We start from the raw sequence: 18055 nt of genomic DNA, 5'->3' as shown, positions 1-18055 counted from the left end.
TGCACGTGCAAAGCAGCTACATGTGTGTCATGTCACCACCACCAGGTTAGATATCAGACATCGAGAAGGCTTTTGGATCAGCAGTTGGATTTGTTTAGCAGGTGCTCGGATAGATACCCGTCAAGGAAACCATGGATCAAGCACAACACACAGCAGCAGCAGCAGCAAGAACAAGATGCAGAGGATGGTTTGCCCATCAAGAGTTGAAGGACTGGACTGGACCTCCACGCCTGCTGCAGTGCTGCTGCTGTTCGTTATACTGTAGCTACCATGGACGTGTCGCCCCGAGGCCACAGACGCCTCCGCCCAGAAAGGCGCCGATGCTCATCGCTCGCACCTGGTCCGCTACGGCCCGGCCCTACGCCGCGTCACGGCAGATGGCCTTGGTCTCCGGATAGGCCAGAATCATTTCGTTTTTTTGTCAAACCACGCTCGCGAACAGCGGGCCGTCACCACGGAAAACCATCGCGTTCCACGCCTCCAATCATCGCCGCGTCGGCGTCAAGCTGACCCGACGGACGCCGGGGACAACAGGCTCCGGCGAGTTGGCGGTTCACGGGCGGAGGCGACAAGAGACAGCACGGGGGGGGAGCAGCTGCGGCGTCGCGGTCGCACGCCCAAGCCCAACCGATCAGGACGGGGACTGGTCACGGCTCACACTTGGCAGTTAATTTACACAACTGTTACATCGCCGCCTCCGATTCGGTGCGCGGCGACAAAAGAAATGTACTACTACCCATTATATAAAGCCTTTCACTGACTGGTGAATGGAGTTGGGAGGAATTACAATGTTGGGGGTCTGGTCCATGTACTGCCCATATAAGAATTACTGTGAGCTAAGGGGGGGAAAAAAGAATGTTGCCCATATAAGGATACTGTGTGGGCTGGGGGGAAAAAGAATATTGCATTGCATCAGCTACATCTTTCTTTGGGATCTCTTCTCTCCTGTTGGCAGATGAATCTGTACAGAATGCTGTTGTATCATTGGTAGGTGTCAGTGTGGCTTGAGAGATTCAAATGCCGAGATGTTAGGAAACTCGGACACGTCTGAAGCAGCAGTGTGTAGGGAGGGGGGAGGTCTGTTCTGGAGATTAGACTGGAGTTGCCAACCAAAAACCACCGCAAGCAGAAAATGCCATTGTATTGTATCCTCAGTCACTCTCGTCTGTAGAACAGCACGTAAGCAGCCGAGGTCTTTATACTGTCTTCGCTCATAGGAGTCACGTAGTCATCATCGAACTTATACCACCCCTTCCCTTCCTCGTGCTACAGAAAAATACCAAATGTGTCAGTAACCCACCTTTATCAGCCAACTAACCTTGATCAGCAATCAGGGAATCAAAATGAATGCAAACTAAACTAATCACTCGGAATGGACAACGATTCAACAGCAGCGTACAACATAGCAGAGGGACTCACATAGATGCTGGCGGTATAATGGCCCCCTCCCATGTTTCCGTAGTGGTTGCTAATAGCATACAGGCGATAATGGCTGCTTGGCTGCTTGCTCTTGTCAGCGATGTAGGATGACAGATCCAAATCGGTGGTGGGGAAGTCAACGAATGTCTCCAGCTTGTTTCTTGTGAACTGAGTGTAGGAGAACCTTTTGAGGTGGATCACCAGAACTTCGGGCAGCCTCCAGAGATCAAGTTTCTTCATTGCTTGTTGATGCTTCTTGCAGCAGGGGCAATACCTGATAAACAAGCACAGAATAAAGTGGGACTCAATAATGAAACCAACAGTACGCTATCAGTTTGGAATCGCTCACTAGGGTACCACATTTGAGGAGATATTTTGCACAGGTACCACGTTTTGGGGAGATATTTTGAATGTTTAATGTGTTTAATGCTTGCAGTATTAGTGCAACAATGATTTCGTTTTAGAAAAGAAGATTGTAAAGAAGGCTATTCCGCGAACAGTTAAGCAAAAAGCAACACACTTGTCCCGCAAGGTACACTTACCACATGTCCTCTGGTCCCAATGGTTCCTCTTTTAGAAAGGCTTCCAGACAACCATGTAGTGCAACAGAATCTTCAGTTCCTTTCGGGATAAGCTCAAGCTTGTGAATCTCAGGTAGATTGCTCAGCATTGAGGTAGCATATTTTTTTGAAGCGTTTCGTAGCCAGTGGACATTCACATGCAACCGGCTTGGTGCTGTCTCAAGTAAATCGAGCTCATTGATTTCTATCTTCTGAAGCTGGCCATCACCCCTTTCATTTTTTAAATAAAATTCAAACTCCTCCATCTGTGCCTCCTTGTTAGAATCAGAACCCCCATCACATAAATCATCAGGTCTTTTCATTATTTCACATTCACTAGCACTACAGTGGCTGCTTTCAGGGCCGTCTTCCGATTGGCTGTTCTGAAAACTATTACTGCCTGAATCAGAAGACGTTGCATCCGTCAGATCGATGGAGTCACTATTAGACTCCATACAAACATTAAGTGAACCAGCCCTGTTGGAAAGTCGAAATGGACTCAACAACTTTAGGTAGATATCCTGAAGGGATAATCCATTAATTGTCTCTGGAAGTGCTGCCAAAAGTGGGGCCTCAAACTCCCTCATTTGTCGAGTTAAATTATCATCACTAGAATGCCTGAATGAAATGACAGGTAAACACAATGTTAACAGAATACATAAAGGTCACGAAAGGCAAATTGCATCACTGTACACCAAATTTGGGTGTGCTTACTCATCAAAATATTGATGTGTAAAAACCACAAAGGGGGATTTCTCATGTCTTTTGGGTAGACGGTATGCTGCCAGTTTATCTCCATCCCTCAGCAATGAAACTGAATCTGAAGGCTCCTCCAAGTATCGAATGATGCAGTTATTGTAGACCTGCATAGTCAGTTCCAGTAAGTGAAAGAGCAAAAGAACTTGTATTGCTTAAAATAGCTCTAAATTTTGCAAAAAAATCAGAAGGGGCAACAAGGAAGGGAAATGATACCTCCGTAACCAGCAGGATCTCATCATCTCCAAGTAAGCAAGCAATGCTTAAAGCCTGAACAAGATCACTCAGAGTCCCAAATTTTGGCACACTGACATCATATGAGCATGGCTCTCTGCTACCATCAGTGCTGAAAACTGTTACGGTCATTACCCTCTTTGCCGTGGAAGGTACAGGCAAAGATAAGTACATAAATGGGTCAAATGTGACAGATGTTTTACTGCAAGTAGGACAAGTTAATGTAGATTTATATTGTCCCTGCAAAAGATAATCAGAAGAGTTTATTTAACAACATACACATAAAACATAAAAGGATGCACATTGAACTATCACTGCATAAAATATATAGTTTCACCATGTGACAATGACACAAAATAGCAAGGTGTATCCTCGTAGTGGCAGGTGGCAACAGATTACAGAAAATAAAATGGATAGCCAATGTCTCAATGAGGATGCTTCTATGTTTCCTCAAATAGGAAATCTTAATATACTATGGTTATGCACTCTCTTAATTGGTAAAACTACAGATTGACTAAGTGTTTTAATCCCAACCCCTGATTGGTGTTTAGATCTGCAATAATGTCTGTGGAATAGAATATGGTCACTTCCATCAGTATTCAATAAATGGCATGTTTCTAGTTTGTGAGATCAATTGACAGATATGAGGTTACAAGCACGAAAGAACTACAAATATGTCACTATTTCAGGATGAGCGGAGTTTAAAGAATAGGGGGTTTAAACTTACATGGCATGTATCAACTATAACAGAATCATTTCGAGCTAGATGGTTGCTCCAATACTCATCTGCTACTTCTTCGTCAGGACGGCCACTTGCATCTTTTGCTTCTTCATACGGTTTACATTTAACCTGGTTAAGATCTTCATGAAGACCATCCAATAAAAAAGCAAGAAGCTCCTGTGAATCATGCTGATTAAAGCCACTGAACTGAGGAGCAAAACACGCAATTTTTTCCTTGAAATGATGAGGTGGAATGGGTTTTCTGTCAGTCCATAAGCTCCTCAACAGTTCTCCAAACGCCAAAGCAAGTTCACCCTAGTTAATGGAAAAGTCAGCAAACAATTATCTGAATGTTTGCAGTATTTTTTTGTGTGTGTTTTAACGAGAAAATCTACATACATTCAGTCCCAATGGATTAGTCCGGTTTATATTATTGGCATAATCACCAAGGAAGTAATCAACAAGCTTTGGTGTGTGAGCCAAACATTGAATTGAACTGTTCATAAAGCAAGTATTTCCAAGATTCTCCAATCCTATTAACCCCATAGAACCAGCTCTTCCAAAGCTTCTGTAGGACAAATCAGAATTCATATCACCACCAATTTTGGATGTTAAGGAGTCAGACATTGCATAGACTTGCACTTCCAGAAGATTCTGCACGCACAAATGAAAAGGATAAGGAACTACATTTGGCAAGAAAATATTAGGCCGTTTATATAAGAAGATAAAAAACAGAAATTAATATCATCTCCAAATATTAAATTAATTACAGTGAAGCGAAATAAAAAATTAGTAGAGGGGGTCAAATGTGGCAACTGATACTACCTCTTGATCTGCATGGCAGCAGTCATGTAGTCTATTCCATTCATTCATTAATATTAGGTTTGTCTGCCCTGAAAAATCCCAAACATGAACCTGGATAAAGAAACATTAAGTAAACAGCAGTAATGGAAGTGTATTTCCAAAGTTGGAAATGTGAACAGCAACATACTGGTTGAGAATCAACATTAAAAATCTTGTTAGCCCGTTTGTAGTTCTCAACTGGATTGTCCTGAAGCAGAATTAAAGGCGTAAGTATCATCCATAGAAGGAATTAATTAAGCCACAAATTGCCTGTCAAGTATGGTACCTTTTTGCTGATCTTCAGTGTCAATATACTTGTTTCTCGGACAGAGATCCTAAGCACTAAAGGATAAGCACCAGCACTATCTCCAGCAAACGAATGCTTATTTTGTAAACCCAAACCAGAGTTTTGCCTGGCAAAAAAGTGACATAAAGCATTTGTCAAAAACAACACAACTGTGAGCCTAAGAAGTAAAGGCTAAAGGTACAGCATTGATCAAGCATCTAGAGAGCATTATGTTTTAGTAGAGCTAATTTCTACAAAGCTGAATATGTCACTGGAGAGGAAACAGATTTCAAGTCAAACACAGTGAAGAGAAATATTTGACTCCACAAATAATATTTGACTCCAACTCCACAATGAGGGTATAGTGGTATACTCATTTGTGGATACTGTATACTCAAGGGTGCTTCCAACTTATCAAATAAACAAATAATGAGATAATCTGTGTGTTGAACCCAACAATGCTCCTATTCACAAAGCAGGACAAACCTACAATTCAATGAAAATTGCAGAGCAAATAGGCATACGTATTGCAACAAAAATCAGTGTGTGCACATGCATTCTGTGTGATGATACAAAGCGATGGACTCCCTTGGATTATAGATTCTGATGTTTGATGGTTTTCATGCAGCCACGTAGTGAAACGGTAGAGGTAAAAATTGAGAAGATCAAGGAACACAAAGCAGGATGTAAAATTTGATTCATGATTTTGTTTACACAAATATTACAGCAGGTCTGCAGCCTGTCTAGGGAGTAGGGAACAACAATAATCTGATCAAAAGTAACATGCACAAATCTATGTGCATGCTTCATGTGCACCATAAGCAAGTCGGATGTGAAACACATAAGGTTTTGAAAACTAAATTTGCTAGGCCAATAACCACATGCCTTAACTACCAGTTCTATGCTGTGCTTGAGCGTTCCAGAGAGAAGCAATGGTCCTGTGTTAGTTTGGCATCAGCATGGCAGTCGTCGTGCATGGAACTCTGGCAAAATTAGCAACGGCAGGACACGTGTCCAAAATACACACAACACGCCAAGTTAGCAACTAATAAAGGATTTGCTCTGACACACACGCCATCATCTCCTCCTGCAAGTTGGCAACACCTTGACTCCCGCTCGTGCCTTAGATCTGATCGGTGTTGCACAGAGGTGGATAACGAGCCAGCTGCACTTTTTTTTAGCTTTCTTCAAAATTGGCATAAGCTTATTTATCATAGTCTCCTGAATTGTTTGAGACCCAACTTCAAACCGAGCTTAACAAGCTAAACCTAACAAGCCGAGCCAAAGTCGTAAGTTATTCAAAATCAAGTCATTTTCATTTAAAAAGAAAAACAAGTTCAATAACTACATGCCTTAACTACCAACGGTATGCTGTGCTTGAGCATTATGGAGACAAGCAATGGTCCTGTTTTAGTTTGGCATCAACACATCGCTCGTCGTGCATGGAACTCTGGCAAAACTAGCAACGGCAGGACACGTGTCGAAAATACACACAACACGCCAAGTTAGCATCTAATAAAGGAATTACTCCGACACACAAGCCGTCGTCTCCCTGGCAAGTTGGCATCACCTTGCCCCCTGGAGGATGACAGGGTTCCCATGAGCAATGCTGAACACTGGTGCCCTAGATCTGATCGGTGTTGCAGGCCACGACTGGACTTGGGGAAGTGCATTCGAGCTTTGCTAGAGACACGTGTGAACACTGAAACCTTAAGGCCTGATCGCAACTCAAAATGGTGTCAGGACAAGATCCACTTGCCGCTACGATCACTACGTTGATAACTACAGCTGAATCTAGTATATCAATCATTGCCTGGTTCAGTACAATGCAACCTAAACGCTGCAAGCTGCACCATCACGCTGCTAGGGATGGGCAGCCGATGAGCCGGTGCATCAAAATCTCGACCCCCTCCCCTAAAAACCGCAGGCACGGAGAGGATAAGCTGCGGAGGAGCTCACCTAGCAAGCGCCCTGGAGAGCTCGTCGGCCGGGACGAGCGCGTAGCTGCGGCCGCCTCCGCCTCCGTCACCGGCGCGGAAGTCCCCGCGCTCGAGGCGCAGGACGAGATCCGGGTGCAGGAAGCTGTGGAGCAGCCTGAGGCCGTAGTAGGACGGGGACGCGGCGGCGGTAGCCGCGTACTGCACCCCGCCCGCCGCCTCCTCCTCCCGCACCCGCGCCCACCACCTGCACACAGCCCACCGCACCGCATTGTCAAATCCGACACGGCAGCTCTCCCAGAGAGCGAGCGAGCGAGCGACTGGGAGGGGGGAAGGGAAGGGAAGGTACCTGAACGGGACGAGGCAGACGGCGGCGTGGGAGGAGGATGATGCGGCGAGGGCGTCGCGGCCGGAGGTGGAGGCGGAGGCCGGGTGGGAGGCGGTGGCGGCGGTGGCCATGGGAGGGAATGGCCGCCGCGCGCGAGATGGGATCTGAGGGTCGGGGGATGGATGGGTGGCGCACGCACGCGAGTGAGCTGTCGCCGGGTCACTCCTCCCGCGGGGGGGCGAGCTGTGTTGTCGCTTTTGTTTTTTGTTCTGTGGGGTGGGAGGACGCGGCGGAATTCCTTGCGCCCCTCGGATTTGTAAAAGGCACGCCGCCGGGGTGGCGCTCCGCTGTGCCTGTGGAGGAGATGAGAGCGTGATGGTGTGAGCGGGGCTGCGCCTCGCCAGCCAACGCCGTTGCTTCCTTGTCTAGCTTCGCTTTGCCTGCCCCTGCCTAGCCAGCTGCTGACTGGCCGTTGACCGACTGACAGGGCGCAAAAAGTTTAGAGATTTTTTTACGGATTTTTTTATTTATTATATACGCGCAAGGATAAAGATAAGTATCCCGCTATCGGCTGGAGATTTAAAGTTGATGTCATAAGATAATCAACCTTATGCTTATAAGCTACCTGGTTTACATCGTAGCCGACCGATGCATATGTTCTTTTCTCATATAGTATTGCAGATGCCATAGTCGATGATGACATGTTTTCTTTATCATACCAGTTTTTCATCTATCTACCATATTGGAGGTAGAGGAAAACCGGAATTCTTCTATATCGTAGTGCATTTGTACTCTGTAGACGTAATAGTTGTGTGTGGGCATAGTCTATGTCTTGATGTTGAAATGGAGACGCTCGGTTATTATAGAGGAAGAAAAAAATGAACTAGTTAAGGTCTTAATTTAGTTGCATATGGAAAGCGATGATATGTGAAGCAAAGACGTCTTCTTCTTTTTACGGCTACTGGCGTCACCCTTACCTTCACACAAATGATGTTTTTGGCTATACGTCGGCAGTGTGCCATGCGTGCTCTACGTCGCTCTCATGTTTTGGATTTGTTGTCACTAGCATAGAGTTTTAATTTGGTGTTAGATTTCATGCTTAATCACTCTTGGGTTCTATGTCCATGTCGCCGTGGAAAATAAATCGAGCATAGGTTTTGAGGGCTTAAGCCTCGATCGCTCCCCGCCACACCCACCCAGCTCCACTGAGAGTAGAACGTGCAGTGTGAACCCACCAAACTCCATAGAAAATAGAGCATGAACCGTCGTGTTTTTGTTGTTTAGATATTGGAGATAGATTGTTTTTTTAAAAAAAAATTCTAAATTTCATAATAATTTACTCGTTTTCTAGAGCCATGTCTAATTATTAAAGCTTCTAGGAATACTTTCACCAGCTCTACATCATCGTATGTCAACCTACTTCTATTTTTCTCCAGGGTCTTATAATAGAGATACTTTTTGTAATGTGAAGCCTTATTAGGTCCCTCCGAAATTTTCTTTATAATGATTGAAAACATAGTAACCACTTAAAAATAATAACTTTTAACCGTATAAAGATAGGTACCTTAAATGGTTCCGAGAGTTAATAAAACTTATAAAAAGACAATGTGCCTGTTTGGTTCCCCTTTCTAAATTTTAATCAGCTAAAACTATTTTAGCTACTCTTAGGTGACTAGTAAGACTAGACTATTTTAGCTCCTTTCTAATCAGTATATTTGAAAGTTTAGCTACTAAAGTGACTAAAGTTTAACTTGCTAAAATTTAACAAGAGGAACCAAACAAGGTTAAAACAAGGTTAATGTATCTAATTGTAGAGTTTGATTTGTGGAGACGATAATAATTCAGGGAGCCAAACCCTACTTTTCACTTGCATACAGCAGAGAAGGCGGGGATACAAAGCCTGGCCCACGTAACTCCTGGTCTACTCCACGCCATCGTATACAGGCTGCGTGTAGATCCGTTGCATGGGCCCATCCAGCGAGCCAAGCCCTCTCCTTCATTCCTCCGGGTCTGAGCTAGCAAGAAAGGCCCATTGGACTCTGGCCAAGTGGACCATAAGGGCCCGCTTAACCGTTACCTGGTCCCCCCCTGCTCCACCCACATGCGCTGCCGCCGCCACGTCTAGCCAAGCCAAGTGACTATGAACAGGGCGTGTTTAGTTTCTGAATTGAAAAATTTCGAGACAATATAGCACTTCCGTTTTGTGATAATTATTGTCTAATCATAGACTAACTAGACTTAAAAAATTCGTCTCGTAAATTTCGAACAAACTGTACAATTAATTTTATTTTTCATCTATATTTAATACTATATGCATGCGTCTAAAGGTTTTAATGTGACGGAAAATCTTGAAAAAATTTGTGCCCTTGTGAGTGTGAGTGTGCGTGTTCCGAGTTGCGACGGCGACGGTTCCGATGCGGATGCAACACCGCACATGAAGGATGCCATGTTCACGCGCAGCAGCCACCTCGCGTGTTGTTTATTGCAGTGTCTGGGTCGAAAAAGGATCGGATACGGCGGGCCCTGTACTTGATAAATCCACAACGATTGATTCATAAATCATCATTATATCATCATCATCACATATGCGGTTTTCTATTTCCTATTTTCTTTGTTTAATCTAACTTATTATATTCCGCGGAGCCTACTACACGATTGTTAGGAAATTGGGAGGAATGGGTTGAGTGCATCATTAATTTGTTGATTTCTTCATCAGCAAACGCAAATCTCTGAGTGACCTGACCTGACGCCGACGCAATGATGCAGAAGGTTGCAGGAACAGTAGCGCACCAGCAGCCCGGACCGGACCTTTTGATCCGAAAGACACTGATGCCAAGCGTAAAAAGTTGCAGGCTCGCTCGCTTGCTTGCTCCTGCTCCAGGACCACACGCACGAAGTCACGAACCCAAGAGAATCCAAAGCTTGTGGTTGTTCATTCATCAGAAAATATACAGGTGGGGAACACAAACATTATCAAATGGCTAGGAAAATGATGAGACCGGAATCCCACTCCCCACGCGTACAACATCATGAAATTTGAAGCCCCCTTTTGTCCTTTGAAATGTGGGATTTTTCTCTTGTTTTTTCTTTTCCAGAATCATGTGTTGTTGTTGTTGTTGTTGTTTTTTTTTAATGCGAATCATGTCTTGTTGCTCCAGTGAAACTTGTTTACAATTTATTTGAGTCCACAATTGACGCGATTTCATTTCTCATTGATATCAGAAATCTTTGCTTCATGTATGTCAGTGTCGTACTGTCGTGCCAGCAGCATCAATCAATCACCAATCCACCAAACTTTCATGGGGAAACCTGTTTCCGATTGATTTGATTGATAGATAGGTACATGGATGGATCACAAGATGGATGGATGGAACCATGTGCGTACTCCTATCTATCTTTGCATGGGTTTTGACATGGACATCTAAACTAGCAGCAGCATAGAGTATATACATCACACATTGCTCCAAGTCCAGCATGTAATGTATATGTACATACATTGTACGTGACAAACCAACCACTCAAACACATCCATCGATCGACTAGTAGCAGTAGAGAACTAATAACTAACGCAAATTAGAGCAATCGCAGTAACAATAATTACTGATGAATTGCGCGGGGGCGCTCCGCTAATGGACAATGGATTGCTCGGGCCGATGCCAACGACGGGCTCAGCTGCCGCCGCCGCCTACAAGCAGAGCGGGCACATGACGAGCCCGTTCTCGTTGCACCCACGGCACCGCCCGCCGTCGAACACCTTGCGGCTACCGTCGCACTCGCCGCACACCACGAACCTGAGCCCGCCGCACGCGTCGCACCCGCGCTTGCCTCCGGCGCCGGGGAGCTTCGTGTCGCCGCCCGCGCACGGCGACGGTGGCACCACCGGCAGCAGCGGGACGAGGCGTCCTTCCTCGTGGAGCGCGAGCACCTGGGCGGCGCCGCCGACGTCGCGGCCGCGCACGAAGAGGCGCGGCGGGACGGCGCCTCTCTCCCCGGTCAGGGACCACAGCTGGTCCCGGAGTCCGCGGTCCATGGACACGTCCCGCTCCTGGAACGGCGCGCCCAGGTTCTCCAGCAGCGACCGCAGGACGTTGCAGTCCTCGAAGGTGCGACGCACGCCGCGGAGCGTCGTCGTGTACAGCACCACCACGGACTCACCGCCCGGCGGGCACCGCGCGGGGAAACCCAGCAGCGGGTCGGCGTCGGGTGCCGCGGGGGACGCGCAGCCGCCGTCGTCCTGGTCGTCGTCCACCAGCTCCCACGCGTCCAGCGGCTCTGCGGCGGAGGGACGGCGGCGGCGGTGGTGGGCTTTGGTGGGCGGCGTATCGGGCTCCCGCGCGTCGAAGAAAGACGCGTCGTCGGACAGGGCGTCGCTGCCGTGGTACTGGTACTGGTACTGGTACTGGTGGGCGGCGGGCTTGGTCGGGGACGGCGGCGGGGAGCCCGCCGCGCCGTCGTGCCCGGCCGCCTTGAGCGCGCGCAGGATGCGCGCCTTGAGGGTCTTGATGATCATGGCGGAACCGGAATGGACTCTCTGTCGGTCGGCGCGGGCTGGGCTGGCGAGCTGCGGATGGCGATGGTGGGGTAGAAGAGACTTGAGACCTCGATTCGATCGGGGCTCGCGCTTTCTTGTCTCGCTTTGCCTCTGCCTCTGGATGCGTGTGGTTTTGGCGATGGTGGTGGTGGGGAAAGTGGGGAGGGGAGGAAGAAGAGGTGGTGGAGCCGTGGAGGCAGGCCGCGCGCCCCGCCTTTTAACCGCTTCGCACCATTTTCCGTTGAAAGGTCGTTCACGGTCGTGCCATGGCAGGAAACGGAATCACCAACAGTTTGTTTTTTTTTTAAAAAAAAAAAAAAACGGTTGACGAACAACGACGGCATGCAAGCCATTTCAGAGTTTTTTTTTTATAATATTTCATTTCAGAGTTAAAACAATGACACGGATCAGCGTCACCTTCGTAACGTATTATTCCGCGTGAAGGTTATGGATCTCATTTTGATATTGTACACATGCGGCTTTTTCTAAGTTTAGTTACAATATTTATTATAACGACTTGTATCATAATATATAATGTTATACACGTGGCCGAATTTTATGAAAGTTTGTCATACAGCCACAGGCTTACAACGATGCAAAATGGGAGTTCCACTTTAGTTCATGTTTTTTCCTTCTCAAAATTCTGTGTACCCAGCAGAAATAACCAAAACATTTGAGTTTTGAGATGGACAGACCCTACTGGATGACCCATTAATTCAATTGAGTTAACCTACTCATCCTTACCATACTGACAGTCAGGTACAACTGCAAATTCTGAGCTGTCCATGTCCAGATTTCCCGTATAGCACTGCAACCATACAAACAGGTGTAGGCAATGGAAAGCGTACACACAAAACGGGTTCACCAAGAACGCAGACTTTCATTACATGATATCAGACTCTGTTTTTATTGTGATGTTCAACTCTGGATAAAACGTCTTAGTTGAACACAACGACACAAGACAGTAGCGCGACACCCACAAAGCGTACATGGACCTCGACACTGGGGCTGGGAGTTATAGGATACAGAGTGGTTTTACATAATTACATCATCCATGGGCTACTTGTGGTGCTCAGCTCGGACGCGTTCAGCTGGAGGCGACGAACCCAATGCTGAACCCGAACGAGATGCAGCTCAGTTCCTCGTTTTCGTCACCAAGTATCTTCATGTAGATCGTGTACGAGCCCTGCGACGGAGAAGAATCACAAAATGCATCAGTGCATGAACAAAGTTGACTAATACTAATCTGATATTGATGTATCAGAGGTATCAGGGTGTGCTATCTGTCAGGTCCTAAGAGAATGCAACAAAGGACGAAGATATATATATCTGGGATTTTCCTAAACAGAATTAAATGTGTGATACTGGCTGTGCAGAAATCTCACCGGTGGAGTGAATCCTGGTAACGTCTGCTGATGAGATAGAACGAAGTCACCAGTTGCTGGACAGGAAGTCTCTCCACAGATGTCGCGCGTTTCCGAGTGCACGTAGAAGAAGAAATATTTAACATCGATTTGCAGCTTCCCCTTCTCAATGGTTTTATCTGAAAAAAAATTCATGGAAACCATGATTTTTTTGCGATATAATAGACATGATTTTGGCACTCAAAAAACTGGATACAGTTCCCATCATAACATGATTTGACTCATTAGATAACTTAGATCACTAAAAATCCATGCAAACAGTGTAATCCTTCTATAAATAAGAAGATTGATCAAACAAGGTTCATGAGTTTCTTGCACACTGCACTGCAGCTACGCCACATGCAAATAATTGATGCAGGTAACTGACTTGCCACAGGGCTCACATATGACATGTTCAACTATTTTAAAAATACTCTTTGAGAACTAAATAAATCAGGTACAGTTGGTATATGTGAGACTGAATACTTTTCCAGTTCCAAAACTTGGATGATTCGCTGAGTACATGACTATATATTCTGCATATGCCAGTATGGTGGCACTTACCATGTCACGGACGGAATATTACTATGGTGCTGCTAGAGGACAAATTACTCTGGGATCTTTATTACTACACTCCGAAAAATCAGTCAGTCATACCATAACTTGCCATGTGAAGGGCAGGACACGAAACACGGAGATTACTCAATTAGGTGGATCCTTCGTATTTTACTTTACATCTTCAAAAATGGGTAAAAGATGCTACTTCTTAGGTGCAATCTAGGCCTGTTTGATACAACTATAAGCTGGTTATGGCCAAAATAAGCTGAAACCAACAGCCAAACGAGACGCTTTTTTTGCAGCTTATTTCGGCTGCCCTATTCTCACCACTCTCATTTGTACTAAAAAGCAGAAGCTGGATCAGACAAGCTTATTCTGACCGCTGCTTTTACACAGTTTGTTGCTTTATCCTGTTGCTTCTTCATAGAAATTCCACAGTTCTGTTCAAAACAAGTTTGCTGAACAGAAGCCAAATGGATTCAACGGAGGAACAGAAGAGCACAAAAACTACCACCTATCACCTATATGAACCACTAAACAGAGAATGTCAAAACATTATATGACATATATTAAGATAATGTTACACATGGCCGAACTATCCTCAACAATGTCACGCAGGACTAGCAACTTATTATTTCTCAAAGCCAAGTGGCAAGACAAAGTTTTCTTCCCTGTTGTAGCCTTGCATGTTTAATGTGATGCCTGGACACATGAAAGCAAACAACCTTACTACTTCACAAGGATTTATACCATCCTGGCCTGTAGTGGTTCACTATGGTACCAAAAGATATCATAACAAGCAATCCTACACTTCAGAAATATTTTGGGTGATGGTGTCATGCAAAGGACTATTTTAAGAATAGTTGAGTACATGACTGGAATTTTAATAGCAAAAAAAGCTACATGCAGAGACTTTGAACTATCAATAGTCAACTGTAACTACTCACACTTTTGAGTCTGCTAACACCTCACTAAGACTCAACAGTATTCCAACATAGTTGGCATAACATGGAACCTGCCCATATCCATATGGTATCACTCGGTGAGACATTTGCAGAGTTACGAACAAGAAGTAGGTGTTGCTAAGCACACCAACTATTAGCTAAAAGTAAACGAGGGCATGCACAAGCCAAACCGAGAATAACACTGCACATGCACAAGGAAAAAAATACGCCCAGCAGCACACCAGCAATACCCAAGGTAGTACTACAGCTCCATAGTTGAATTAATACTAGCCAAATTCAACTGAACTTAGTACTACTATGATTCTACGAAGTTCATCACCAATTGTTAATTTCTTCCATAGTCCCAAGTACTACAATAAATTCACTGAACAAAGTCTTCAACTACTCCTACAACTTAACACCTCAAAAAATTCCCCAAAGAACCTGGTAATTCGTCAGCCGAACAGTAAAGATAAATAAATCAGGAAAATCCCAATCCCTAGTAGTGCAGGACATGCACAGGAAATTACATCCAGCAACAGCACCCAAAGGTACTAGTACCCCTACAAACTTAAACAATCTAGGAAAATTGTAACTAAATTCAGTCAGTCCTGCGACAAACTTATTTGATTGGTGATTACTAATTACCTTCGTAGTCCTAAGTACGTGTGCCAAATTCATCGCGGAATAAAATACCCAACTACTACTCAGTACTCCTACAGCAGTAAAATCAGCAAACATGGAGCATAAAGACGAAGGGGGAAGTCAACAGTACCAGTAGAAGCGGAGATCTTGAAAGTGGCGGGGTTGCCGGGCTCGACCGGATCGGGCACGATCTCCACCCCGCTGACCTTCACCGGGTAGTTCTTCTTACCTGCAAGGCACATCAACAACAGATTGCAGTTAATCTGCGGCTCCGGTCCCGAGGACCCAAACGGAGCGAGGGGGCGCGGGGAGGCGGGGATGCTCACTGCAGTAGTCGACGGAGGTGGCGACCGAGGCGGCGGGGAGGAGGAGCAGGCACGCGGCGACGGCGGCGAGGACGAGGACGCGGCGGGTCTGCTTGCTCGCCATGGCGACGCGACGGCTGGCTCGAGGTCGGCTGCGTTTGCGTGCGGTGGGAGGACTGCTTTGTGAGGGTAGAGATTTTCGGGTGGGGTTTTATTAAAAAAAAAATAGTCCGTAGGTTTGGATAGAGGGTGGGGGAAAGGAAAAGAGAGTCCGTGCGACTTCGTTTTCTTCGACGAGTGTCCTTTGTACAAGTCTCGCGTGCTCTTTTGACTATGGGGATTTTTAGTCGGTGGCCCGGAGTCTGACTTGTGGGGCCAATATATCTTTCTTTGTGTGGTTAAGGCCCTGTTTAGATTGGAGATTAAAATTTTTTGATGTCACATCAGATATGTCGGAAGGGGTTTTTAGAAACTAATAAAAAAATAAATTACATAGCTCGTCAGGAAACTGCAAGACAAATCTATTAAGTAGAATTAATCTGTCATTAGTACATGTGGGATTACTGTAGCACTTAAGGCTAATCATAGAGTAACTAGGCTTAAAAGATTCGTCTCGCGATTTTCAACTAAACTGTGTAATTAGTTTATTTTTTTTATCTATATTTAATTTTCCATGCATGTGTCCAATGATTCGATGAGATGAGTGAAAAAATTTTGGGTGAGAATAAGCAGGGCCTAAGAACCGGCTCTCTACATGCGTTTACTGCAAAAAAAACAGAGAAAAAAATTGAAAAACTTCGGTGCTTCCCAAACAACTTAAACAGAGAAGCCACCAAAGCCAGGTTTTCTTCTTTTGGCCATGTTTAGAGATATGTTTTGTATTTTTCTTCTTTTACTTTTTGCCGTGTTTACACTCAGGAAAAAATATTACATATATGTAGGTTGTAGTGTAGTGATAATGTGCTTTGTTAAACCTAAATGAGATAGTGTATTTTGTAGAGATAGATGTTAATATTTTTTTAATCAAATTGATCAAAGTAAATACTTAGAAGAAAACTAAGTACCTTGCATTTTGTATGGTTATTTAGCTGTAGAAAACCAAAGAAAAACTTAAAAGTTTTGATAGGCAAACGAGTCCAACTCGAAGTGGTTGGCTTTCATTTTCGCTTGGGAATCTATTTATGGTCATTCAAGTGGAGTAGTTGGCATTTGTTGAACGACTTTTATCTTAGATTGTTCTGATTCAGTTTATAAATAGTGTTTCTCCTGTCAAGAAAGAAAACACAATCAAACGATGAAACGAGCTGAATCAGAAGTTGTTTTTCTAGAAATTGTCTACAAGGCCCTTAAAAGACAATTAGATAAAAGAATCTTTGATGGCACGGAGGGAGGAGGGAGGGAGCTCAAAGGCCCTTAAAAGACAATTAGATAAAAGACAATCAAATTAATTATTATTAGAAGTTGTTTATCGTGCTCAAAGGGGGCACGGAGGGAGGAGGGAGGGAGGCGCGACACGTACAAGCAGAAGCAAAATAGGCAAGAATTATAAGAAGGCTAAAGCATCAGATGCGGGGCAACGGAGTAGGAATGCATGAGGTCGAAGGAACCAATGCGGGCGTCGTTATTTTGTTCGGCGACATCGTTCTATTGGGCCCAAGTGTGCGGTGTTCGGAAGAAACCGATGCCTGTACAGTATCACTAATGTACTTCAAAGCTATGGTCATGGCCATTATTAGGTGAATTTACACTGTCTGTTTAAACAAATATTTTCCAGCTCCAACCACACTCGGTATGAATATCTGTTCATTCGATAACATTTTGTTTGATTAGCTTAACTTGCACCTTGAAGGTGGAAGCCTGGAAGGAATGAGTTTTTTTTTTTTTTTTTTCAGATAGCAACGAAGGTGAGGAATTTGCCATTTCAACATGAAAGGTGCTTTTGTCAGATGTATGATCCTTTTGCTCATCAGAAACAAGCTAACCGATATGTGTGACCCGGCTGTTCTTCAGAAAGGAGCTAACCGATATGTATGGCCAGGCGACGGCCCTGTATGTTCGCTAGTCTGAAAAGTCATGGCTGAAATTACTGTTGGCTGATATATTGTGAGAGAAAATCACTATTGGTTGGTAGAAAAAGTATGGCTGATAACACAAGCGAGCGGGCAGCGTATAAAGTTTGTCACGATGTCCATAACTGACTAGTATGACTTCAGTTTGCCTTTTATTCTCCCGTATATAAGTAGACGTAGGCTACTACTCCCTCAATACAAATCAAATTATAAGATGTTTTGTCTTTTCTAGATTCATTTTATTATGCATTTGGACATTGCATATCAAAAAACATTGTAAACTCTTTATCTAGAGAGAGACAACCAAGAGCACTCTGTATCTAGAGAGAGACAGCCAAGAGCACATAAGCACAGTTGTCATCTCTCAAAACATTTAATATTCACAACATTCACAAAAGGACAGGGGCTCAGGCCAGTCTCAATGCACAGTTTCATGCCACAGTTACCAAGACTCTAAACTAGGTAACCGAGCCAGATGAGTTTCATGGGGATGAAACTCCTCTCTCATCTGATGAA

The 18055-nt window shown here is 44.8% G+C and overlaps 3 protein-coding genes across 3 annotated transcripts; all 3 read right to left on the bottom strand.

Annotated features, from left to right (window-relative positions):
* LOC8086427 (ubiquitin carboxyl-terminal hydrolase 8) lies at window positions 661-7423 on the bottom strand. Its single transcript, XM_002459321.2, has 12 exons — window positions 7106-7423; window positions 6779-7003; window positions 4820-4946; window positions 4682-4741; window positions 4516-4605; window positions 4090-4344; window positions 3697-4005; window positions 2952-3209; window positions 2694-2842; window positions 1962-2597; window positions 1420-1693; window positions 661-1266 (listed from the first exon to the last, which is right to left on the bottom strand). The coding sequence occupies exons 1-12, from the start codon at window positions 7213-7215 to the stop codon at window positions 1156-1158; spliced, it is 2604 nt and encodes an 867-aa protein (XP_002459366.1). The 5' UTR covers window positions 7216-7423; the 3' UTR covers window positions 661-1155.
* On the bottom strand, window positions 10385-12327 carry LOC8086426 (uncharacterized protein At5g39865). The gene has a single exon (XM_002459320.2). It carries the CDS (start codon window positions 11592-11594, stop codon window positions 10770-10772), a length of 825 nt encoding a protein of 274 aa, XP_002459365.1. The 5' UTR covers window positions 11595-12327; the 3' UTR covers window positions 10385-10769.
* On the bottom strand, window positions 12461-15787 carry LOC8081138 (putative phosphatidylglycerol/phosphatidylinositol transfer protein DDB_G0282107). The gene is made up of 4 exons (XM_002459319.2): window positions 15492-15787; window positions 15296-15394; window positions 13001-13158; window positions 12461-12801 (listed from the first exon to the last, which is right to left on the bottom strand). Exons 1-4 carry the CDS (start codon window positions 15592-15594, stop codon window positions 12703-12705), a joined length of 459 nt encoding a protein of 152 aa, XP_002459364.1. The 5' UTR covers window positions 15595-15787; the 3' UTR covers window positions 12461-12702.

Source organism: Sorghum bicolor, chromosome 2, assembly GCF_000003195.3.
Source record: "Sorghum bicolor cultivar BTx623 chromosome 2, Sorghum_bicolor_NCBIv3, whole genome shotgun sequence".
NCBI classification, from domain to species: Eukaryota; Viridiplantae; Streptophyta; class Magnoliopsida; order Poales; family Poaceae; genus Sorghum; species Sorghum bicolor.
Note: the sequence above shows the minus strand (reverse complement) of the source record. Positions and strands in the feature narration are given on the sequence as shown.